We start from the raw sequence: 25788 nt of genomic DNA, 5'->3' as shown, positions 1-25788 counted from the left end.
TTGCTATATTTTGGAAAGAGATATAAGTGAACTACTCTTTTTCGTATTTACCTTATTATTCAATTCACTAATTAATACACACATAAGGACCATGTGTCACGATCTGAGGAGACAGACCATGCAATGGTGCGTGTGGTGGACCCAGGTGCGAACACAAGAGAGTAGACCGGAGTAACTTAAACTGAAAGCGAGCCTTTATTATGGCTGAAGACAGGCCTCAAACAAAGCAGAAATACCGTGACAAAACTGAACTAAACTAAACTGGGAAACGGATACTGATAAACTATGAAGACTCAGAAAAGCATGACGAAGACTGGTTGTGAGGACATGGAGGGTGGGAAACACAGACGACACGACACAGACTGAATAAAACACAGAGACTAAATACACATAAGGGATGATCAAGGAAAGTGGAAACACATGAGGGGGAACAGCTGATACACATGAACCTAATGACAGGACAGGAAAAGTGAAACTACATACACTGACATTAGACACAGACTTCCAAAGTAAAACAGGAAACATGGAGATTAGACGTGATATGAACTGAACATAACCGAACAGACATGACGCATGACAGGTAGATTCACGAACCAGGGAGATTGCGTACAGGAGGAGATGACATAAACACTAAGAAACAAAGGACAAAGGAAAAAAAAAAAAAAAAAAAAAAAAGAAACAAAGGACTAAACAGCAACCTCAAAATAAACTAGATGAACTAAACTAGGCCACAAATGAATACAAAAGATACATAAAACTCAAACACTGGGTCGCTCGACCCAGGACCATGACACCATGTCCAGCAAGTGTGGAATAAACAGCTTTTTTAACTATTACAAAGAGATGACAAATACTCTATGACTGCTAAAGAAAAAGAGAACAATTAATCTGTATTCTTCAAATAATTTGTAAGCCATTTAGTTTCAAAGGTAGCTAGAGGGGGGAGGAAAACAGAAAAAACAAACATGATTTCTTGTAAACCACATGACTTGAGGGAAATCTGGCTTCAACTGACCAATGAGGAGATGGTTACACATTGTGAAACAGGAACACTTTCCAGGCTGCAAGCCAAGTAGCAATGTAAAACGGACTTTAATAAAATCAAACAGCTTGTTGTCAGAAATGTTGGTCTGGTGGTCTATTGAAACCTAATGTGCAAAGTTAAAAAAAAATATAGATTTACCCAAATCTATAATTTTAATAATTGACAAAAAAAACACATTGTGTGTTAAACAACAGCATGCATCGAGCAACATGCTATATCTAGCAGTATTAAACTGTTATCATATTATGCCTTGAGTGTTTATGCATGCATTTTTTAAAGTTTTGTAATTGGTTTTAAGTTTTATAAGTCTGTTCATCTGCAGCAGAAAAAAACAGAGGGAGGGCATTAATGAGATTCAGATATTGTGAAACAGGGGTGAGTGACTTACAAAACAGCAGTTAATCTAAAGTCTGTGTCAAAGCAGGCAAAGTAATCAAAGCGGCACGATGAAGTGCCACATTTTTGTGATACTGCTGCTGATATGGATCGCGGAGTGTTCAGCGCAAAACAGGTAAATTTAGGAAGAATGAAGTGTAATGCTTTAATGGCTGATATCTACTCATTTTAACTGATATATATAAATATATAGAATTAACTAAAGTTTTTGTCTTCAAACAATTTCATAACCTTGCAAATGAAAAAAAAATCATATGTTAGTATTCCCATATTTATTTCCTAATAATCAACTTGACTTAATGTAAGATACGCTCAAATATGCAGCACTGCAGATTGCATAGTTATCTAAAAATATGATTATGTAAAACAGATTAATAAAAGATACAATGTTCACTATCTTTCATTTTTGTGTGCAGATTCTTCATCTCAGGCCCGAAAGTCTTTCACGTGGGCGTTAATGAGAAAGTGTTTGTCCAGATGGGACCGGGCCACCTTAACGAACCTGTTAATCTCTACCTGAAGGATGAGATCTCTAGTACTGTTGTGTCTGAGATGAAAACGGTTAGGTGCACTAAAGAAGACAAGATTGAAATAGCTGAGCTCAAGGTATGCAGACTTCACACTCAAACAAAAAGCAAACAATAAAAGACAGGACTGAGATGTTACTACCCACTTTACCCTAACTTTATAATTTACATCTTTACAGCTAAACATGGATTCTTTGTTAGGATTGCCTCAATTTCCTTCTTACGTTATGCTCGTGGCAGAGAGCCAATCCTTCACACCCAACACAAAGTTAACAAGGGTTCTGGTGTCAAAACACAGGGGCTACATCTTCATTCAGACAGCTCAGCCAATTTATAACCCAGCAGACAGAGGTAAAAACAAAGTTTAAAAAAAAGAAGCAATTCTACAGACTTTATCTAACGGTGAACCTTTTTTAAAAAAAAGACATTTTATATTCCTTTTATGTTATCGTTCTTTTAGTGAAGTACAGAATCTTCACTCTTGACCATACGATGAGGCCTCATGAGGAACCTGTCCACATATCAGTAATTGTGAGTTATAATTATTAATATTATATATTTTCTTTATAAATGTCTTTGGTAATACAAGTTTGAAAGACTGAAACATATTCACTCTTTCTTGTCTTGGTCTGTGTTTGGTCACTCTATGACAGAATGCTGCTGGAAATAGAATAATGAAAATCATGAAGATTGCAAAGGGAGGAGTACTTAAAGACTCATTCCTCATACCTGACGTTTCTGAGTAGGTTACAAATTTACAATGAAAGTGAAGATGTCAAGGAATTTTGACGCTTACTGTACTTTGTTGTTCGTAAAGAACAGGTACTTGGAAGATTACTGCACACTATGAGGGTGATGAAGCAAATGCTGCCTTCAGAGAGTTCAAAGTTCAAAAATTTAGTAAGTTTACTATAAACTGATTCGTGCAATTGAGATCTTTTTTTAAAATTCACAGAAAGTATCTTTTGACTCTCATAACTTATTTACTAACTGTAGTTTTACCAAGCTTTGATGCGAACATCGTAATGGATCCGAAATATATTTTGCTGACCAATAAAGACCTTCAATTCACCATCTCAGCAATGTAAGTGCTCATTTTACTTCCATTAAACTAACTCTTTCTTTGCAAATTCATGTCAAGAAAATGTTAAAAGCTAAGGCTTTGGCATTGGGGTGATTTTGTCAACATCTTATCAGCAGGATGACTTTTAACAAATAGAACAGTTTAACCATTTAACCAAGTCATTACCTGACCAAGGGCTGCCAGTATTCAAATAAGCACACTCATGGAATGGAAAAACAAAAAAAGTAAGGGAATCTGCAAGTCTACTGTAGCATGATTTGTTCCAATGCTAAATGTAGTTTTTGGGGTTCTGATGGACTCCACCACCCGCAGTACCTCCTGATCCACGTTTCACTAGTTGAGAAAAAAAAAGTTACTCTGAGCTAAGCTTTTAGGGTTTGGTGTAATATTAGAAAGTTACCTCACAGCTACTCTACAAGGCGTTCAAATCAAACAGCATGTCCCTAAAATGCCTACAGTACATTGTTTTGTGGGGAAAATGAAATTAATGTCACATAATGACTCATTATGACACATGATGGTCCTTGCAGCCTCTGATCACTTACCAGGTGAAAACTTGGAGTTTGAGATTGGGCATTTTCTCGTCCATAATTATTTCCTATGCAGGGAAAATAGTAAAACTTTTTATTAACTTGGATTCAGCAACAAAAAATATTCACTGCTTGAGTCAGACCGTTTAATGCTTGGATTGACTGTCTCAAGTGTAAATATACTATTGCATTTTTAGACTATCTTTGCTCCAGTTAACAGTTGTTTTCTTTAGGTACACACATGGTGAAAAAGTTAAAGGTGCTTATCACTGTCAGTTTGGATTTGTAAAAAAAGATGGCTCTGGCGGTCAGGAAATGACTTTTATCAAGGGACTGGAGCAGACCGGTTCGGTGAGGAAATCCATCCAAAATTCACAATCCGGCTAATTTTAAAATGAGTAACAAACTGCATGTCATTATCTTTTCATTTTATCAAAACTTCTCTGTTTCTTGCAGGTCAAAGATGGAAATGCAGAGGTTTCTCTTTTGTTAAATGAGACAAATGCAAAACTTCAGAGCCAGCTGAAAACAACCCTCTCTAAGATGCAGGAAAATGGAGATCGATTGTTTTTGAGAGTGTTTGTCACAAACATACAAAGTAAAGGAGATATTTACATCCATCAATATATCTGAGTTTGTTTTTGGTTATTTTATTTGAAATCATAGATATTAGAGAGTATTTAATTGTTGTAAACAATGTGGTGAAATAGGTGGTGAAATACAAGAGGCAGAAGTTTACCTGCGAATCTTCACCCACAAATACACAATAGACCTCTCTCGAACTCGATCTCATTTTATTCCTGGATATCCACTGGATGTGGTGGTATGTCTGAAACTAACACATGGGAATAGTTACACAAATTACTGTAATGCTCTTTAATATAACAGTTTTCTTTGTTTTTCATATAGGTGCTCGTGCGTTTGCCAGATGGCTCTCCAGCAGCTGGTGTGCCAGTAAATATTAATCTACCACCATCAGAGCCTTGGGAAGGCACCACTGATCAAGAGGGGGCACTGTTCAATACTTTTAATGTTAATGATAAAGCTGATATTACAGTTGAAGTTAGTATCCCCAACCTTATTCAAAGGTGATGTTTAACAGATTTGATTCCAGTTTTAACTGTTTGTTCATCTGCCTCCAACAGGTTTCTACAAATGGATTACGAGAGAGAAAAATAATACGACGTGCTTCCTCTCAACATGACAGCTACCTTTACATGACTTTAACCAGCAGGATCTACTCTGTGAATGAATTCCTTACCATAACATTCAACACCATCAACAGCCCACACAGTGGATATATACACTACATGGTCAGAAATATCTGACTAAATGCAATATTGTGTATTCTCATAAAGGAGCAGCATTTTGTCTTGATTAAACACTTTTTAATTGTCTTCGTTTCAGGTCTTAAGCCGGGGAATTGTAGTAAACACCGGCTCACTCCCACTTGGTATATCAGCTAAACACCGACTGCAGATAACACATAATATGGTTCCATCGTTCCGTGTGATTGGCTACTATCACAACACTAACGGTCACGTCATAGCTGATTCAGTGTGGGTAGATGTCAGGGATGAATGTGAGCTAAATGACAAGGTAAGTAAACAGAACAGATAAAAGTGCAGCACGAGAGAGAACGCAAAACTATTTCAAATGTGTGCGCTTAAGTCTGTTCATTCTCATTAATTTGGATCCTTTTTTATTGTTCGTTAACCTATAACTTCCATAAGTATTTGGACAAGAACATTACAGGACACTGTAATATGTCCTATGAATATTAGTGAGACACACACACATACACACACACAAAGGAAATAATAATACAAGTCCTTCAACATTTTTGTCCAATCACACCTTGACTTAAACCTTGATATCTACAAATATTTAACTAATATTTATCTAATGGAAGTGTACGAACATAGCATATGTTTAAATAAATTAGATTTACTCTTGTCTACATGTATTTATATTGATATAATTATTTGATTTTGGTTTTAGAAGTACTATTTGAATTTTACTTGACTGAACAAAAAAAGATCCTGATATATCTTAAATGTCTTAATTTAGTTACCTCAAGGGTCTCTTAAAGGTCGACCTAACACAAAGTTAAAGATAGACTTTGATTTACATGGGAACAGCGCAAAAGTGGCTTTGCTGGCTGTGGATAAGGCCTTCTACGCTCTCAATGCTGACAATAAACTCACACCCAAACAGGTTACAGTCCTACACACTACTTTCATACTTATGGTATTTTTTGTCATTTATAGGTAATCATAGTAGTAAGTCTAAGCTTTTCTTCTCAATTGTCAGGTATTCTCTACTATGAACTCATATGATCTGGGTTGTTCCTATGGTGGAGGACCTGACTCAGCATCAGTTCTATTAGACAATGGCTTGGCTGCTGTATCTAATGACCAGTTTCTGTGGAGAAAGGGTAAGAAAAAAAAAAGAAAAAGTTTTTCTTCATTTAGTTAAAGGAACATTAGGTTATTTTTTGAGGTTATTTAATTGATTAGTGTGTAATTATATCTTCCACCAAATTGATGACTCCTTGAAACTTTTTAATACATTATTGAAATAATCCAATAAAATATACATAGGAGCGGGCACAGCTCTGTGGAAGCCACCATGTCGTCCCATTATCCTGAATACAGTAGCTGAGATGGACAGGGCCTTTCTACTTGGTTTCATTTTATGTATGCGATTATAGCGAGACTAGCCATTTACGTAGTATTGCCTATTGCCTATAAATTTTTATCAAGATCACAAAAAGCTCTTTCAAACTTTATATGACTATTCAACATTTGTACTTTTATATCTATATCATGTCCTTTTCATAATGACTTTCTACTCCTACTTATCTGCTTCCTCCACAATTGCCCCGTCCTTTCATTTCCACCTCATTATCTTCCTCGCACCAATTCCCGTCTCCTGAACTGAAGTCAGGACCCTAACACACGAAAATGTGAAGAAACATGCTTATTTCCTCTCGACATCCAACCATAAACACAACACTTTCCCATCCATCCATACATACATACATACATACATACATACATACATACATACACTCTCTTCCGCTTATCCTTTTCAGGGTCATGGGGGGATGGGGGCTGCTGGAGCCTTTCCCAACTGTCTTAGAGCAAGAGGCAGGCTACTACCTGGGCAGGTCGCCAGTCTATCACAGGGCTAACACATGAAAACAATCATTCACACTCACATTCATACCTGCATTCACATCTATGGGCAATTTAGTTTCCAATTAACCTATCCCCACTAACTGCATATCTTTGGACAGTGGGAGGAAGCACTTTCGCTTTTCCAAATTATTTCCTACAACCACAGCTAATAAGGCAAGGCAAGGCAAGTTTATTTGTATAGCACAATTCAACAACAAGGTGATTCAAAGTGCTTTACAGAGACATTAGAAACAAAAACAAATAAAAAGCATGATTTAAAATTGATTAAAACAAGCAAACAAACTAACTAATTAACAAACAAACAAACAAACAAAACAGTATATAAAATCAAAACAGATAAAATCAGAACAGTAGATAAAATCAGTAGTTAAAATGTAAGTTTTGAAATTTAAGCTTAAGTGCGGATTTGGTGCTTTATTCAAATGCAGCTGAGAACAGGTGAGTCTTCAACCTGGATTTAAATAAACTGAGTGTTTCAGCTGATCGGAGGCTTTCTGGGAGTTTGTTCCAGATATAAGGAGCATAAAAGCTGAATGCGGCTTCTCCGTGTCTGGTTCTGACTCTGGGAACTGATAAAAGACTGGATCCAGATGACCTGAGGGATCTGGAAGGTTCATACTGGGTCAGGAGGTCACTGATGTATTTTGGTCCTAAACCATTCAGAGCTTTATACACCAGCATCAGAACTTTAAAGTCTATCCTCTGACGGACAGGCAGCCAGTGTAAAGACCTCAGAGCTGAACTGATGTGGTCCACTTTTTTGGTCTTAGTGAGGACTCGAGCAGCAGAGTTCTGAATGAGCTGTAGTTGTCTGACTGATTTTTTAGGTAGACCTGTAAAGATGCTGTTACAGTAATCAAGCCTACTAAAGATGAATGCATGGACTAGTTTTTCCAGGTCCTGTTGAGACATCAGATCTTTTATCCTTGATATATTCTTGAGGTGATAGTAAGCTGATTTTGTTATTGTCTTGATGTGTTTTTCTAAGTTTAGGTCTGCATCCATCACTACACCCAAATTTCTCGCCTGGTTTGTGGTTTTTAGGTGTATAGACTGAAGTTCTCTGGTGACCTGTAATCGTTTTTCTTTGGCGCCAAAGACTATTACCTCAGTTTTGTTTTTGTTTAGCTGGAGAAAATTGTGGCACAACCAGTCATTAATTTCCTCAATGCATTTATCAAGAGCCTGTACAGGGCCTCGGTCTCCTGGTGACATTGTGATATATATTTGTGTGTCATCTGCATAGCTATGGTAGTTTATTTTGTTGTTCTTTATAATCTGTGCCAGTGGGAGCATGTAAATGTTAAACAGAAGGGGTCCCAGGATGGAACCTTGGGGAACTTCACATGTGATACTTGTCTGCTCAGATGTGAAGTTACCTATTGATACAAAGTATTTCCTGTTTTCTAAGTATGTTTTGAACCAGTTTAGTACAGTTCCTGAAAGACCTGTCCAGTTCTCCAGTCGTTTGAGTAATATGTTGTGGTCAACTGTATCAAATGCTGCACTGAGATCCAGTAAAACTAAGACTGACATTTTTCCACTGTCTGTATTCAGACATATGTCATTAAACACTTTGGTCAGAGCGGTTTCAGTGCTGTGGTTCTGTCTAAAACCTGACTGGAAGGCATCATAGCAGTTATTCTGTTTTAAGAAGTAATTGAGCTGTTGAGAAACTGCTTTTTCAATGATCTTACTTAAAAATGGAAGATTTGAGATCGGCCTGTAGTTGTTCATTTGTGTCTTGTCAAGATTGTCCTTTTTTAGTATAGGTTTTATTACAGCAGTTTTTAGTGATTCTGGAAACACACCTGATAATAAAGAGAAATTGACGATCTGTAACAGGTCTGACTCTAAAGTCTTTGAGACCTTTTTGAAAACACTTGTTGGCAGGACATCTAAACAGCAAGAGGAGGAGTTCAGTTGACCTAAGATGTCCTCCAGGTCTTTGCTGTTAATCGGGTGAAACTGTTTCATGGTGTTTAAACAGTTTTTCGGTGGACACAGTACATATTCTGGATCTGCTGTTGATGTACCAATTGCTTGTCTAATCTTTTGGATTTTTTCTGTGAAGAATTTGGCAAAGTCATTGCAGGCCATGGTCGAATGAAGTTCAGCTGCCACTGACACAGGAGGGTTTGTTAGCCTGTCAACTGTAGAAAATAAGACCCGAGCATTATGACTGTTTTTGGTGATGATGTCAGAGAAGTAGGACCTCCTTGCACTCCTCAGTTGTAAATTATAATTGTGAAGTTTCTCTTTATAGATGTCATAATGAACCTGGAGGTTTGTTTTTCTCCATCTGCGCTCAGCTTTCCTACACTCTCTTTTTTCATTTTTCACTAGTGTGGAGTTTCTCCATGGAGACTTTTTCCTTCCAGAGATAACCTTCACCTTAATGGGAGCAATAGTGTCCATTACATTTAACATTTTAGCATTGAAGCTATTGACGAGCTCATTGACTGAACCTCTGGACAGGTCAGGTGTTAATGGGAAGACCTGGTTAAATATCTCACTACTGTATTCAGTTATACACCGTTTTGTGATCACTGCTGTTGATATATTTGTGTGGGCTGAGATTTTACTTTCAAAGAAAACACAGTAATGATCAGACAGGCCCACATCAGACACAGTAACCTTTGAAATGCTCAGGCCCTTGGAGATTAGTAGGTCAAGAGTGTGTCCTCTGTTATGTGTGGGCTCTGTTACATGCTGAGTCAGCCCAAAGTTGCCCAGAGTGTTACTCAGGTCTTTAGTCCCTTTGTCCTGAGGGTTGTCCACATGGATGTTAAAATCCCCAACAATAATTACACAGTCGAAATCAACACAGATCACAGACAGCAGTTCACTGAGATCATTAAAAAAGTCTGTGCAGTATTTGGGAGGCCTGTAAACATTAAGAAACACAACTTTGGATGGGGCCTTCAGCTCTAAAGCCACATATTCAAAAGACTGAAAACTTCCAGGAGATAGCTGCTTACATTGAAATGATTCATTAAATAAGACAGCAACCCCTCCTCCTCTCCTGCTCACCCTGGCCTCACTGATAAAACTGTAGTTAGGAGGGGTCGTCTCGATGAGAACAGCTCCACTGTTACTTTGGTCCAACCAAGTTTCAGTTAAAAACATAAAATCAAGGCTGTGCTCAGTGATTAAATCATTAATTAAAAATGTTTTCCCAGCTAACATTTAATGAAGCCAGCTTAAGTGTTTTAGAGGCATTACTTGTCCCCTCGTGTTTGGGAGCAGTCTGTGGCACACAAGGTATGTTTACTATATTTAAAGATCTTTTGGAGTGCAGCTCTCTGTGTTTTGACCAGGCCACATGTCTCCTTCTGTCACCTAAAAGTACAGAAATTTTAAAACCTTCTAGTAAACTGGGTCCCAGCTTCTCCTGGGAAAAGTCACCACTGCCATAATCCTCGCAGCCCGGACCCTCCACACATCACACTTCAGACTGCGGAGACAGGGCATGAAGGTGGTAAGGAGGAACTAAGGGGGGCGAGGCTGGGCAATGTGACTTCGATTGCTCTGTTGAGGGTGGGGCTCGATGGCGAACCTTTGGCTGCTCTGGTGGGGGGTTTATGGGGGACAAAAAGGGATTGGGCCGGGGGGTAGATCTGAGCCCAGCATTGACCCGCTCCATCATCTCCTCAGTGAATTTCAGGTGTGGGGAGGAGGGAGAAAGGGAGGGGGAGGAGGGTGATGGCCTGTCAGGGGTTTGGGGGACTGGGGAAGATCGTGGTCCCTGGTCCTGGTCGTTGGTGTTGTTGAGAGAGTTGGAGGCAAATAGGGACCCCTCTTCTTGCCTCAGATGTCTCTCCTTTCTGAGGCTCTTCCCGGGTGGGGGCAGATGGAGCTCCTCCTCAAGGTTTCTGCTGGGCTTTGTCTGTTCTTGGAGTACTGTTTGTTCTTCTTTATGAGATAACTCCTCGTTTATCTTAGCCTTGGCACCAAGCACAGATGGATGACGTATGGAATAAAACAAGTTGGAGGTGAACAGTTTCACCCCCGACTTGTTAAAATTCAATCCATTTGCTTTAAACAGATGCCTGCGTTCCCAAAAAATATTAAAGTTGTTGATAAAATGCACTGAGTGGTCGGTACATGCTGATATGAGCCATTTATTCAGTGTAAACAACCTGCTGAATCTCTCGTCTCCTCTTCTGACGGGCGGTACAGGTCCACTGATGAATACAGCTGCATTCAGAGAGTTTACAGTATTTAATAATCCAGTAAAGTCCCGCTTCAGAACCTCCGACTGTTGTTTGGACACATCGTTTGACCCTGTATGCAGAACAATGTTCATCACAGTTGGATATTCATCTGCAATTTGAAGAATTCTCTCCTTCAGGTTGTTGACCATATCCTTAGGAAAGCAGAGGACTTTAGTGTTCTTACCGCACATCCTTTGTACATCCTTTACGGCAGAGTCACCCACAATCAGAGTTTCAGGCCTAGCCTTTAGCTTTCCCTGTGGCCTTTTACTTTTCAATAGATTTTCAGACCTTACTTCGCTACTTTTAGATGGATGGTTGTCCGATATAGATCCAGGGTCCTTTGATAGTGGAGCAAATCTGTTCTGCAGTTTCACATTCAGTTGTTTTGGAGGTTTGTTGTTAACCTTCCTATTCACGTAAATACGTATTACATTTTTTTTTTATTCCATTCTGATCATTTTTCTGTTGCTTTCCTGCTTCTCTCCTACTACTAGATTTTGGTTGTAATTCTTCATTAACACGACAAAGACGGTCAGCGGACCTTCAACCCGAAATGATGGCCTTGAGTAAGAAGATTCTAGTATTAAAACTTTGGTCTGATGGTATAAAATATTTTTTGCAAGAACATGCTAAATGTGTCTTTTATTTTCTTTAGAATTGAACTACACAGAGAAAGAGCTGCAAAACTGTTGTGTTTATGGATTTTCTCGAATCCCGATGGAACGAACATGTCGGGAAAGAGCTGATCGTGTCCTTCTAGTGAAAAAAAATCCAACTTGTGCTGAAGTGTTTTTAAAGTGCTGCCTTGAAGCGGAGCGTCTAAGACAAAAAAAGATCCAGGAAGAACTCCAAAAAGGATTTGGCAGGAGTGAGATGAAACTGACACTTTATGCTGACACTTTAAAAATCATCTTGAGTAGCATTTAATAGCTGTAGCTTAATTATCAAAGTCTCACTTTGACTGACTTTGACTTTTTGTGGCTTTTAGCTGCATCCGTTGCTGATATAGAGGAGTTCTTCTCAGAAACCTCTCAGTATATCCGAAGATATTTTCCTCCAAGCTTTGGTTTTGTGGAATTTGACGTCTCCAACAAAAAAACGTAAGCATTTTTAATGTACCTGTAATATATATATATATATATATATATATATATATATATATATATATATATATATATATATATATATATATATATATATATGTAGACTACATGCCTTTGGAGCGAAGGATTGCATGTTCGATTCCCGCCTGGGGTGTCTGTATCCAGTAAGGGTCCTAAGGCTAGACCAGGGGTGGGCAATCTCAGTCCACGAGGGCGGGTGTCCCTGCAGGTTTTAGATGTGTCCTCGAACCAACACAGCTGATTTAAATGGCTAAATTAGCTCCTCAACATGTCCTGAAGTTCTCCAGAGGCCTTGTAACGAACTAATCATGTGATTCAGGTGTGTTGACCCAAGGTGAGATCTAAAACCTGCAGGGACACCGGCCCTCGTGGACTGAGATTGCCCACCCCTGGGCTAGACCTCCCACGCTAAGCAAGCCTACCGCAGACATGAGCGAGACAGATAAATATGAAGGCATGCCGGCTTGGATGTTGCCCGGATCAACAAGGTCCGTGTCAGGTGTTGAGGAACCAGGGCACCCTGACGAGAAGTGGGCTACTGGAACAAGAAGGCATCGGTGGGCAAGAGACGAAAATAGGGCATTGTTGGAATGCTACTACGCAAGTAACCCTCGTGGAAGGGGTTACATGAATAGGATGAGGGACCTATGGAATCTTCGATACCCAACATCCACAATGACGGCGAAACAACTAGAAGCTCAGTGTTCACACATTCGAAAGAAGGGACGGCTCTCACAGCTAGAGATTGACGAGGTACAACACAAATGCTAAGGCAAGGGGGAGCCAGAATGCCAGGTCAGGAGGGTGATATGATCAACCCCATCCGAGATTGGGTACCAAGCACCAAGTGTGATAGAAGAAGGATCGTTGAGTGCGAGAGGAAGTGACCTGAAAGATAGGATCATGGCCAAGCTTGAAACCTGGATCCCCCGTATCCGGTTACCAAGTTACGTGAAGTACCCTCAGAAGGTCTGTTAGATGATGTTAATGCAGCACTGTGGACAATACCTTCAGCCACCATTACCGAGACTAACAAGATGATCTACACCACGGCAGCAGTGATCAGTGAGATGCTTGGCTACAGCCACAAGGGGCAGTACCCTTCATGGAGAAGGAGGCAAGAGGCTAAGATCAAGGTAGTAGGGAGGGAGGTTAGCCAACTATCGGAGCTATACAAGATCAACAGGAGTCTAAGAGCCTTCATCGGGTAACAGTGGTCCCAGTGGTAATCGGAGCACTAGGTGCGGTGACTCCCAAACTAGACGAGTGGCTCTAGCAGATCCCAGGAACAACAGCGGAGATCTCTGTCCAGAAAAGCACAGTCCTAGGAACAGCTAAGATAATGCGCAGGACCCTCAAGCTCCCAGGCCTCTGGTTAGAGGACCCGAGCTTGAAGGATAGACTGCCCGCAGGGCCGAGTGGGGAATAGAAATATATATTAGGGGTGGGACTCTATAAAGAAAAATAATCTAATTGATTAGCAGTTTTGTAATTAATTAATCTCAACTAATCTCACATTTAATCGCAAAAGAAAATTTGCCCCAAAGCAGAGATGTGTTTGTTTTTTTTTAATTTAAAAGGGTTTTAGTGGTCAACAGAATCAAATAATAGACATGGACATGAACATTGTAAACTCAAGCTCTTTTAATTTCGGGCGGGGGGGGGGGGCATTTAAACTGCATTTCAATTCAAAACAGAGAAACAAAAATAATGTCCCTGGCCAAAATTGGGCAGACTTAAAAATAAAGTGCTACTTTTAGTATGTGGCGTGAATACCAGAGCAATCCATTTTGCGAGAGAAGTTTTTGTCCTGAAGCTAGTCATTTCATCAAGTTTGGGCTGCCGACACCTTTTGTTGGTACTGAATTGCTAGCGCTAACAGCTCCCACAGTTTCTGTGTTTTGCATTTAAATGGTACCATAAAGTTGAAGTGCTTCAAATGGTATGCAAACTCCTTTGTGCACAAAACCATGCTTTTAACAAGACTTCTGTCGGGTAGTCTTTTGAAATGAAATCTGCCTCCAATCAGTCCTAGCAATGTGCTTTCTTCTGATTCTTTGTAGCTCTGATGTGCATCAGTGTAATCGCTATACCAGGAAATCGTGCATCGACATATGCATATCCTCTCTGCTTTGAATGCAAAGTGCGTTTTTACGCGTTTTTCTCTCTCAAATCAATTAATCACAATTAACACATTAAATACACACACACACACACATATAAAAATCCTCTACCAGAGGCCTGGGAGCTTGAGGGTCCTGCGCAGTATCTTAGCTGTTCCTAAGACTGCGCTCTTCTGGACAGAGAGCTCCGCTGTTGTTCCCAGGATCTGCTGGAGCCACTCGCCTAGCTTGGGAGTCACTGCACCTAGTGCTCCAATTACCACGGGGACCACCAGCACCTTCACCATCCACATCTTCTCGAGTTCTTCTCGGAGCCCTTGGTATTTCTCGAGCTTCTCATGTTCCTTCTTCCTGATGTTGCTGTCATCGATTACTGCTACATCGATCACTACGGCTGTCTTCTTCTGTTTGTCTACCACCACTATGTCCAGTTGGTTAGCCACCACCATTTTGTCCGTCTGTATCTGGAAGTCCCACAGGATCTTAGCTCGGTCATTCTCCACCACCCTTGGGGGCGTCTCCCATTTTGACCTTGGCACTTCCAGGCCATATTCGGCACAGATGTTTCTGTATACTATGCCGGCCACTTGGTTATGGCGTTCCATGTATGCCCTGCCTGCTAGCATCTTGCACCCTGCTGTTATGTGCTGGATTGTCTCAGGGGCATCTTTACACAGCCTGCACCTGGGGTCTTGCCTGGTGTGATAGACCCCAGCCTCTATGGCTCTTGTACTCAAAGCTTGTTCTTGTGCTGCCATGATTAGTGCCTCTGTGCTATCTTTCAGTCCAGCTTTGTCCAGCCACTGGTAGGATTTCTGGATGTCAGCCACCTCCTCTATCTGCCGGTGGTACATACCGTGCAGGGGCCTGTCCTTCCATGATGGTTCCTCGCCTTCCTCCACTTTCTTGGGTTTCTGCTGCCTGAGGTATTCACTGAGTACGCTGTCAGTTGGGGCCATCTTCGTGATGTATTCGTGGATGTTCGTTGTCTCATCCTGGACTGTGGTGCTGACACTCACCAGTCCCCGGCCCCCTTCCTTCCGCTTAGCATACAGCCTCAGGGTGCTGGACTTGGGGTGAAACCCTGCATGCATGGTAAGGAGCTTTCTTGTCTTGATGTCAGTGGCTTCTATCTCCTCCTTTGGCCAGCCTATTACCCCAGCAGGGTACCTGATCACAGGCAGGGCGTAGGTGTTGATATATATATATATATATATATATACACATCCATTTCCAGTCAAATACAGTTGTTCGATGCATAATGACACCATGCAGTTGCTTTGTTTATGTACTCATCTTAATTGTTGTTGCTTGAATAATGTGTGATTATTTCACTTAAGCAGCTTATCTTTGAACCCCAGTATAAACTGTGTCATTTGTCTGATTGATTTGATTTAATTTGATTTCTCTTCATCAAAAACTTGTAGCTACTCTTTGCTCCTTCCTGATTCCATCACTACATGGGAGATTCAGGTTGTCACATTATCTCCATCCACAGGTAATCATAACTCTGTGCTTTATAAACACATCACAGATATTTGACTGGATCTCATTAACTGCAACTTACTTCTATTCTGTGTTTCACTCAGGTTTCTGTGTCACTAAGCCACTTGAGATCAGAGCCTTTAAGGAGTTATTTGTGTCTCTGAGACTGCCTTCATTTGTGAAAAAATTTGAGCAGCTGTCGGTTTCACCTGTTATCTACAACTATGATGACTCCGAACTGCAGGTAGATTAACCTCAACATCAGTGCTGAGTGTCACTGGAAACAGTAACTACTTTGTGTGGAATAAGTAAAGATTTTTTTTGTCTTCTTGGACACCTGCATGTTCACAGGTGGCAGTGCACATGGAACAAACTGAAGGACTTTGCTCTCCTGGTTCAGCCACGAAATCATCTTATGTTAACATTACTCTTGAACCCCAATCCTCTCAGTTTGTCTCCTTCTCTGCTGTGCCCATGGTCGCTGGTTCAATACCCATCAAAATACGTCTCTATGATATAAAGAAGAGCTTTGGAATAGATGCAATAGAAAAAACTTTGAATGTGCAGGTGAGTGAAATGTATAAGATACTTTTATGGCAGTCTGAGTTCCAAAAACAAGGCATACTATAAACTGGTTGTCTTCTATCTTATGTTGTAGAAAGAAGGATTAGAAAAGAGAGATCAAAAAACCAGTGTCCATAACTTAGATGGTGAGTGGGTTAGTATTTCTGATGGATAGTTTAATGTCAGTCATAGTTATTGTTATCCTTTTTATACTTATCTCTGTTATGATAGGAAGAAGCACAAAGACATTCACTATTGACGGATCCTTACCAGATGACACAGTCCCTGACTCCAGCTCCAATATATTTGTTTCAGTGGAAGGTAGACACTGAGACACAGACATAAAATTTGTTGACTTTTATAAATACCTGACATCTTATTATTAATTTCTCTCATTCAACAGGGAATGGCTTTGGTGATTCATATGCAAGAAAGCTTCTTTCTACTGAAAGGGTTGCTGAAATGATTGTTTTGCCAACTGGATGTTTAGAGCAGACAATGTCAAAACTGGGACCTACAGTTTTAGCTTTCCGGTACCTTGACTTGAGTCGGCAGTGGTTTGAGCTGCCACCTGGCAGCAGGGAGGATGCTCTTAATAAACTTGAGCAAGGTAGGAAGACATGAAAAAATATCCTTATTAGGCGCTAAATATGCTACAAATTAAAACTGTTTTATAATTTATAGATTCACTGGTCAGTCCACATACAATTATTCGGATCTTAAAAAAGTTACCATTTGACCTCTCCGAAGCATTTCTTGAACAAATATTTTAGCATGAAGTTCACCTTAGTTTAATGATGTTAGAGCTGAGTTACAGGCTCTTGAAATATACTGTAGCTCAATTTAACTAGTCTCCTGTCCTACATGGTAATACAACACCATCAAGTATACACAGCATGCACTTTTTTAAAAAAAGTTTTCTCTAGTGACTTATCAGAAAGCAAGTAAAACATTAAGGATGTGAGTGCTTTTTTCCTGTACTCAGCATCATTAAATTGGTAAAGTTTTGCTCAATAGTAATTGAAGAACAAATCCTAATGAACAAATACAGGACTTTTTAGATTATTATTTTTGGATTGGGTGCATAATAAACCAAAAATGGAGCTTGAATGTGTTTTTAGCTTAAAAGATTTCATGTGGCTCCTCCTCCTGTAGTTCAGAAGCTATCAGGGCTCAAATATGTTGAAAAAAATTATGCAAACAAAAAAGATTACAATTTTTGACTGTGGTAAAAATCAATAGAATAAAGGTAAAAAAAAAAATACATAAAAATACATACATAATCTTATTAAATATGTTAATGTTATTGTAAAAAAAATCATCATCATTTTTTTATGGAATAACTTTCCGTGTTTTAATTAGGGGAAAAGTCAGTTTTGTGTCACAAATCATCACTAAGCTTGTATTTCGCCTTCGTGATATGTATTTATATATATATATATGTATATGTATATATATATAGTAATGAACTGACACTTTTATAAGCACCGTGTACTTTTTTTGCTAGGCAGTAAACACATCACAAGCTATAGAAGGCATGATGGAGCCTATGGTACATTGAGTTATGTGCCATCGAGTAATTGGTGAGTATGGGTTTATATAACTCTTCTTTAGTTTTGGATATAAAGTAGTCATTTGAATCTCCCTTTATATTTATATTTTAAAATCTCCATTATGAATAATAATGAATCAACCTTTTCACTTTGTTTTTTCATGTTCTCAGGGTGACTGCTCTTATAGTAAAAATGTTTTCATTTGTGACTCAGCGTCAGACTAATGAAGAACGGAAGAGCGTCAGATTAGGAGAAGACATCAGAAGATCAGTCAGTTACTTGCTCTCAGTCCAGAACAATGATGGGTCATTCAGTGACCCAAATCCTGTGTTACACAAAGGAACCCTGGTAAATTCTCGCAAAATAAATGTATTGTGCATATTAGAACTAGGGGTGCAACGATACTCGTATCGATATTGAACCGTTCGATACAGTGCTTTCGGTTCGGTACGCATATGTATCGAACAATACAAACATTTTTATTTATTTTATCAACTTTTCTTCTGACGATGCTGTCTGTGTTGAGAGCTCAGTGGATTTGCGTTCGACTACTCCGCCTAGGCTGCACTGTCGAGCGCAGATCCACTGAGCACAGCGCAAGCTAGCAAGACAGAAGCTAAGCTTGTTGCAACATGGCAAATTGAACCTCCCCCACCCTCATTCAGATCTGGCCTTTGGAACTATTTTGGTCTTTTTTTTATTATTATTATTGTATCTTTATTTCAGACATATACAGAAAAAAACAATATGTACACAAGTACACATACTTGCATTTACAAATACGAATATATATGTAAATACACACGTATGTGCTCAGATAAAACAAAAAAGAAAATAAATAAAATAAAACAGAGTCTTCATGTGAAGTATGACCCTGAAGGTAAGCCCATCATGGACAAAAGTAAAACAGTATGTCGGATGTGCCACGCAATGCTCAATTACATGGGTGGGAACTACTGGCTCGTTAATGTGTTGACGCCGTCCAGCCCCACGCACAGGGTGATCCGCGGTAGCTTGTTAACGGAGATTTGCCGTGTTGTGGCGTTAACGTCATTTCAGATTAACACTGACCGCATTAGTGGGAACACAATGAATATGACTGCACATTTACTCCGACAACATCCTAGTGCAAAGACAAGTGGAAGCAGACAAAAACAACAAGCACGCATGCTACAAACTTTACCCGAGTCATTTAGACAGCCGTTAGCACATGATTCTCCTTATGGGGACCTGATATGTTTAATATGCTGCTGAGAATATAGCCCAGAAGAAGCGTATAGTATAGCTGTTATTTTGGAAAGAGCCATTTCTCTGTAATAAACTCTCTTTTCCAAAGATGAGTGATTTCTCGATCAGATAGATTTATTTTTTTATTACTTTGTTGTTTCAGCAACATTAAATTTAAAAACTGTACTTTTGAGTTAAAATATATATTTATAATTTTAATAAATGACAAATTAAAAAAGCATGAACATTTTTTTGTATCGAAAAAATATCAAACCGTGACACCAAAGTATCAAACCGAACTGTAAATTTTGTATATCGTTGCACCCCTAATTAGAACATTAGGGGTATAAACAGATGACAAATTAAAGGAAAAGTCATAAAGCCTTGGTTGGCCCATTTCCATCCTGATGGCAGCGGTTTCTTTGAAATAGTCATCATAGTCATCATCTTTAAATCTAACTAAAACACAAAAAGAAGGGAATATTTTTGGAAGAAGGACATACTATTTTACTATCAGAGCTCCAGACACTGGTCGAGTCAATGCCAAGTTACATTAAAGCTGTTCTGGCAGCATGTGATGGACCAATGCACTGCATTTTATAATGTTCATTCTTTTCCTTTAATTTGTCTCCCATTTAGATCTGAATACAACAAACCAAAATACAGTGATCTGAGTGCAACTTTGTATCTGTGTGTTTAATCTAGATAGGCAAAGACCAAGATGCATCAGTGACTGCTTTCATAACTCTTGCACTGTACCGGTCCGTCAAATTTCTCCAGCCTGATATGCAAAATAAAGTGGTGAGTGGTGATATTAAAAACCAACTGTACTGTTTTTACTAGTTTTGAGTAATTTTGACTACAAGTGGGTAATTGTAGTCAGTCTGGTATCTGAGTCCAGACTGCAGTTTAACAGCGTTTAAATGATAAACTCTGATGGAATATTACACAAAAGAGAAAAATAACCAAAGCATATGGCAAATTTCCTGCTTTTGTAGTGGTGAGCACGCTCACAAATGATCAGTTATTCCGGTGCATTTAATTAGAAGCACTAGGTTGCTACTTACCTTCCTAATTCCTATGAAAGGCGTCAGGATGTACTTAGTGTTTCACCTGCAGGGAGTCCTGTGAAAAACGTTCTATATGTTAGCATTACTGTTGCTATTTAGATAAAAACAGGACATTCATCAGGTTCAGGGACACAAAATAATTGATGCTACATTGAGAATTGTTAATTTTTATTTGCCACAGTTAGCCCATAATTCACAACAAATATGAGCAAAAAATAATTCACCACCTTTATGTTATTCTCTTCCAGAGACCAAGTATTTCCTCTTCAACATCATATCTCCAGTCACTCGTAGAGGAGCTGCAGCATCCCTATGCTGTCGCCATTACAGCCTATTGCCTCTCAGTGTGCATGCCAAATACAACAGATCATTCACATATATGGAAAAAAGTGGAAGCAGCGGCTATTAAAGGCATGTCCAGTACAAGCAAATGAATGTTGGCACTATACATACAATAACCTATTACTATGACCAAATTATATGTGCTGCCTCTTCCTATATTATCATATAATGTCTAATTTTTGTATAATTATTCTGTATTTTTTTATTATTAGGAACGAATGACTGTTATTTTTGGGCAGTTAATGACAACCCAAAGCTGGATGCTATCACAATAGAGACGACAGCCTATGTCCTTCTAACTGCTGTTCAGCTTGGGCATATAAACTGGGCAGAGAGAGCAGCCTGTTGGTTAAACTCCAGAGAAAACTATTATGGAGGCTTCAAGTCAACACAGGTGATTAGGCTAGAGCTGGAGAATCCATCTTTGTGTGGAACTCCTGTTTCATCTGTTGTTTAACACCATTTATTCACTGTCAGGGAAGACATGTCAACCATTATATTAATAAGAATTCTTACCATTCCCAGGATACCCTCATGGCCCTGGAAGCCCTCGCAGAGTACGAGTTAAAAAAGCCTCCCAGTCCAGAACCAAAACTGAAAGCAGATTTCACATCTGCTGGAAGGAATGAAATTGTAACACTTCAACTAGAAAATAAGAAGGAAAAAGTAGAGACCAGCCTGAAGGTATCATAAAGCAATGCGCTCAGACATATCTATATGATATTAAACCTCATTCTAATTTTATTTTATTTTATTTTATTTTTTTCCATTGTCCTAGAAATTTACAGGGAACAACATCACCGTGCATCTGACTGGAAAAGGAGAAATTAAGCTTAAAGTATGTTGGATTCACATCTTTGTTTTATATATTATCAATCAGATCTATAATTGACTCTAAATGTCCCTTGTAGATTGTTAAGGCTTACCATTTATTGGAACCCAAGGATGATTGTGACCAGGTGTCTATCAGTGTCAGAGTGGAGGGGAAAGTGAAGTACACTGGTAAGATTTGTAAATGCTAACAAATCACAACTACTGATAAAAGGCACACACTTACATTAATCTTTGTCTATCTAGCTCCGATATTAGAAAATTATGAATACTATGACTATGATGACGAGAAACAAGACCAGGAAGACCTGGGACGAACAGCCATTGAGGGGTCTGATGCTCACACCCGATACAGGAGAGAGATTGATAATAACTTCAGTTCAAATGAGGCTGTTACCTACACTGTCTGTGTCAGGTTAGTTAAATGAGATCCAGTAAATTCATATTTACTTTTCATGAATATGAATTCAGAGTATGAGCTGTGCAGTTCAAAAAACAAACAAAAAAAAACATTTCCTGATCAATGTCTTTCTCAATGTCCTTTTGTTTTTTGTCTTCATGGTCATAGTAAGAAGAGGAATCTTACAGGAATGGCCATTGCCGATATTACATTATTGAGTGGATTTGAGGCTAAAACGGAGGACCTGGATAAGGTTAGTATTCTTCACCATTACTCCCATTACAAAGTAAGAGAAGATTTTCTAGACATGTACAAATCTCGATGCCAATGTAATTATTTACGCTGAAGGGGAATTGCATGTGGTGTGCTTCATTTTAACATTCTTTGAGTCAATATTTGTCAGAGTTGCACTGTGACAAGTGCTGGGGTGTCATTCTGATAATTAGAAATTACAGAAATGTAAAAAATAAACATAAAATAAGACAAGAAGCCTATATGGAAGGTTCGATCCTGTATAAACTGCATTATACTACTTCCAAGTAAGTTCATCATACTCAGGAAACTAACATAAGTAATCAGACTTAGTGGTTACACAAAAGGTGGTTATCAGCTGCTGTTTTCAGCGTGAGAACATGAAATCATTCCACAGCAGTGTGTAACCGGGCTGCTGACCAACATGAGGACAAGGTGCCAGGCTTTTATAGCTGTGTATGGTTCTTCCACATGCTGCTGAAGCCCATATTTGTGAAACAAATGAATTAAGATGCAAACATGTCTTGTTGCTTCACACTTCAATCACTCAATCCAATAAACAACACCAAACAGGAGTCAACAGGAGAATAAGCTGTTTGGCATTGGCAGAGCAACCCACATACTCAACTGTGATGCTTAACCCAGAAAGGCATTTTAGAATAGAATTCAACTTTATTGTCATTGCACATGCACAGGTACAGGGCAACGAAATGCAGTTTGCATCCATCCAGAAGTGCTTTAGCCATGATATAGATATATTACAATATATATTAGCAATAATATAGATATGTAAGTATATTACAGAAATGGGTCTATTATGGTATGTTATAATGTACACGGTATGAAGTATGTTATGAATATTCTATAACTATAAGTATGTACAGGCTATGAACAGGATATAAATATAAAAAACTATACAGAAATCTGAGATATACAGTTATACAGAAATGTGAACTATGCAAGTTATAAACAGTTGTAGGATTAAAAATTATTGTATGTACAGAATGATTATTTACACAGAACTATACATATATATTTTGCTTACAAATGTGGCGCCATTTAAGGGTAAAACACAGGCTTTCCAGCAGTATAAGATTTCTTGTCAAGAAGTATTGTTACAACAAAGAAAAAACTGACCAAACACAAATGATCTTACTTTTTGTGCCTAGTTTAAAAACACAATTGATAACCTTAATAAGACATTTTTGCAAATTTACAGTAAACAAATACAAGCCTTTAGTTTTCTCTGTTAAAGAGTTATATCTATTAAAAAAAAAAAACTTATGAAAAAAATGTATTTAGTCTTTAGATCTTTTCTTTATCTATGTGTGAAGTTATTTTAAGTTAGCTATATTTAACATACAGAAATCTCATTTAACTCAAGAAAAAAATATTTTGTGGTTTCAAAGAGCACATCAAAAATATTATAATAAAAGTTACATGTGAAACTGGAATGACCTGTACTCACACTGAAACTTCAGAAGATTATTTTTTTCTGCTAAAATGCAAAATTGTTTAATTTTTTCCCCTCAGTTAAAAGATTCACCTGAACATTACATTGACCATTATGAGACGTATTTTGGAAGACTTCTGATTTACTTCAACGAGGTATGGATGAATTCAGGTTATGGAAAATAAATGTACATGTCAAATGTTAGATTTACTTTTTTATCTCTGTGAAGGTGAAAGAGGATGAGGAATGTATTAGGTTTGAAGCTAAACAACTGGTACCAGTTGGGCTTCTACAGCCTGCTCCAGCCACATTCTATGATTATTATGAACCAGGTAAGACTGTCGTTCTTTCTTTCTCTCTTTATACAAACACATATGTGATCTCTTTTACTGAATAGGACTTCATAAATAGTACTATGTGTTTTTCCTACAGACAGAAAGTGTACTGTGTTCTACTCTGCACCACAAAGAAGCAAGATGGTATCCAAACTGTGTTCAGAGGATGTATGCGAATGCGCAGAAAGTACAAAAAAAATTTAGTACACTACAATGACACCCCCACATCTAAAACAGCCGTCTAAAATCAAAATCAAAACTGAATGCAGTGATTTTCAGATTTCATAAAGTCATATTTTATTCAAAATAAAACTGAAAAGATATTAAATGTTTAAACTGCTTAAAATGTTTTAAAAAAAATAGCCCATTTTTAATTGAAAGGCAGCAACGCATCTCAAAAAACAAAAGTCTGTAAATGTCTGTATGTCTGAAATAGCGCTGGACATTTGGGAGATGAATGTTGTCCAATTCTTGTTTGATACAGGATTCGAGATGCTCGACACCTGTGGGTCTTCTTTGTCATATTTTACATTTCGTCAAGCACCAAATGTTTTCACTTGGGCAGAGGTCTGGACTACAGGCAGACTAGTTGAGCACCCAGGCTCGTTTCTAAAATATCATGTTTCTTAACTTGATGCTTTGTATGGTTTTACATTGTCTTGCTGAAATATGCAAGACCTTCCCTGATATATATTGCCTGGATGGCAGCATATGTTGCTCTGCAATGCATACAGACCTTTCAGAATTGAGGATGCCTTTCGAGATGTGCTAATATATGACTTTGATGAAGCCAATAGCTGTATTCACAGAAAAGTGATCCTGAGTCCATGCTGGGACTTCCATAACAGAAACATGTCTGTTTTTAATTTTATGTAATTTTGTGTAAAAAAAAAAAAAAAAAAAAAAACAATCAAAAAAATATAAGTGTCTTGACTTTTTAAAAATCTTTTTATAGGACCCTGCCATACCCTACAAAAAACATTTGATCCAAGACAAAAAATTTGGAAGATTAACCGTGTCCGACATGCTTGCTCCTTCCCTATCGTAGATTACGGTCAGTATTCTAAACAAGACATTTACGTGAAAAGCATCAAATATTTACTGTTTGCTAGTTAGCTTGTTAGCATTTTTCTGGGTGTTAATCACGGCATTATTTCTTTATTTGTTTTGTATTCCAGCATACATCGTTGAGGTCTCCAGTATTTCTGTGAAGAGTAACTTTGAGTTGTACACCACTCTTATAATTGAGGTTCTCAAATCGAGTAAGTGAACTATTGTTGCCTTTCATTATGTTTATTTGAAGACTTTCTTTAAATATAATAATTATAATCCTTCTACTAGATAACGATGTGTCGGTGAGTAAGAACTCTGTCCGAGTCTTTGCTAAGAGGGTTCACTGCAAAGGAAAACTAGACATGGGGAAACAGTATCTCATCATGGGCAAAGATGGCACCACAAAAGATACAAGTGGAATGTAAGTATATCAGTGATATTAACAAAAGATTTCAGAGAACGATTCTCTCTTCACTGTTTTCTTCTTTTTATAGGATGCAGTATCTGCTGGAATCAAACACGTGGGTTGAAAAAAAGCCTTCAGAAGAATGTAGTAAAAGTGCTAATAGACTTCTTTGTAGGCATTTTAATGACTTTGTACAAGAGTACATGATAGATGGCTGCAGACAGTGAAACAAACTGCTTTCACTGTCATTTTAATGGAGCTTGATTAAATGACTTTCCCATCAGATACATGATTAGCATGAGTGCTTAGAGCTTTTGTTGTTTTTCTTATACTTTTTGGCTTATTCTACTACCGCATCACAGTACATAGCTATACATGTATGCTCTGCATCTACCTAGCTACCTATAACTCAAAATGATAAAACCTTGAAACATATATAGTAAGTACAGTAAGACATTGGTAGACATACTGAGTGTGACTCCATCACTTTGTAATGTAATCTTTCATATGCAAAACAACGGTCTGTGTTTCATGTAAAATAAAAACATCTTCGTGCTATAGAGAA

General features: G+C 38.4%; 2 protein-coding genes across 2 annotated transcripts; one reads left to right on the top strand and one right to left on the bottom strand.

Moving 5' to 3' along the window:
• The first annotated feature begins 1442 nt into the window (after window positions 1-1442).
• On the top strand, window positions 1443-25788 carry LOC102776805 (complement C4-B-like). Its single transcript, XM_006801435.3, has 41 exons — window positions 1443-1556; window positions 1858-2047; window positions 2148-2319; window positions 2429-2499; window positions 2622-2710; window positions 2786-2868; window positions 2965-3052; window positions 3816-3933; window positions 4039-4180; window positions 4293-4405; window positions 4492-4644; window positions 4728-4895; window positions 4990-5181; window positions 5653-5799; window positions 5896-6019; window positions 11500-11571; window positions 11661-11873; window positions 11994-12105; window positions 15680-15750; window positions 15842-15981; window positions 16089-16304; window positions 16396-16447; window positions 16533-16622; window positions 16705-16911; window positions 17809-17884; window positions 18025-18202; window positions 19787-19882; window positions 20400-20562; window positions 20706-20887; window positions 21019-21177; window positions 21272-21331; window positions 21405-21495; window positions 21571-21739; window positions 21893-21977; window positions 23510-23584; window positions 23659-23761; window positions 23862-23951; window positions 24720-24818; window positions 24943-25026; window positions 25106-25238; window positions 25312-25788. Exons 1-41 carry the CDS (start codon window positions 1492-1494, stop codon window positions 25448-25450), a joined length of 5070 nt encoding a protein of 1689 aa, XP_006801498.2. The 5' UTR covers window positions 1443-1491; the 3' UTR covers window positions 25451-25788.
• LOC148100516 (uncharacterized) lies at window positions 10188-11415 on the bottom strand. Its single transcript, XM_087848139.1, has one exon. The coding sequence runs from the start codon at window positions 11191-11193 to the stop codon at window positions 10231-10233; it is 963 nt and encodes a 320-aa protein (XP_087704265.1). The 5' UTR covers window positions 11194-11415; the 3' UTR covers window positions 10188-10230.

Source organism: Neolamprologus brichardi, chromosome 11 (genome assembly GCF_056152115.1).
Source record: "Neolamprologus brichardi isolate AB-2024 chromosome 11, ASM5615211v1, whole genome shotgun sequence".
Lineage (NCBI taxonomy): Eukaryota > Metazoa > Chordata > Actinopteri > Cichliformes > Cichlidae > Neolamprologus > Neolamprologus brichardi.
Note: the sequence above shows the minus strand (reverse complement) of the source record. Positions and strands in the feature narration are given on the sequence as shown.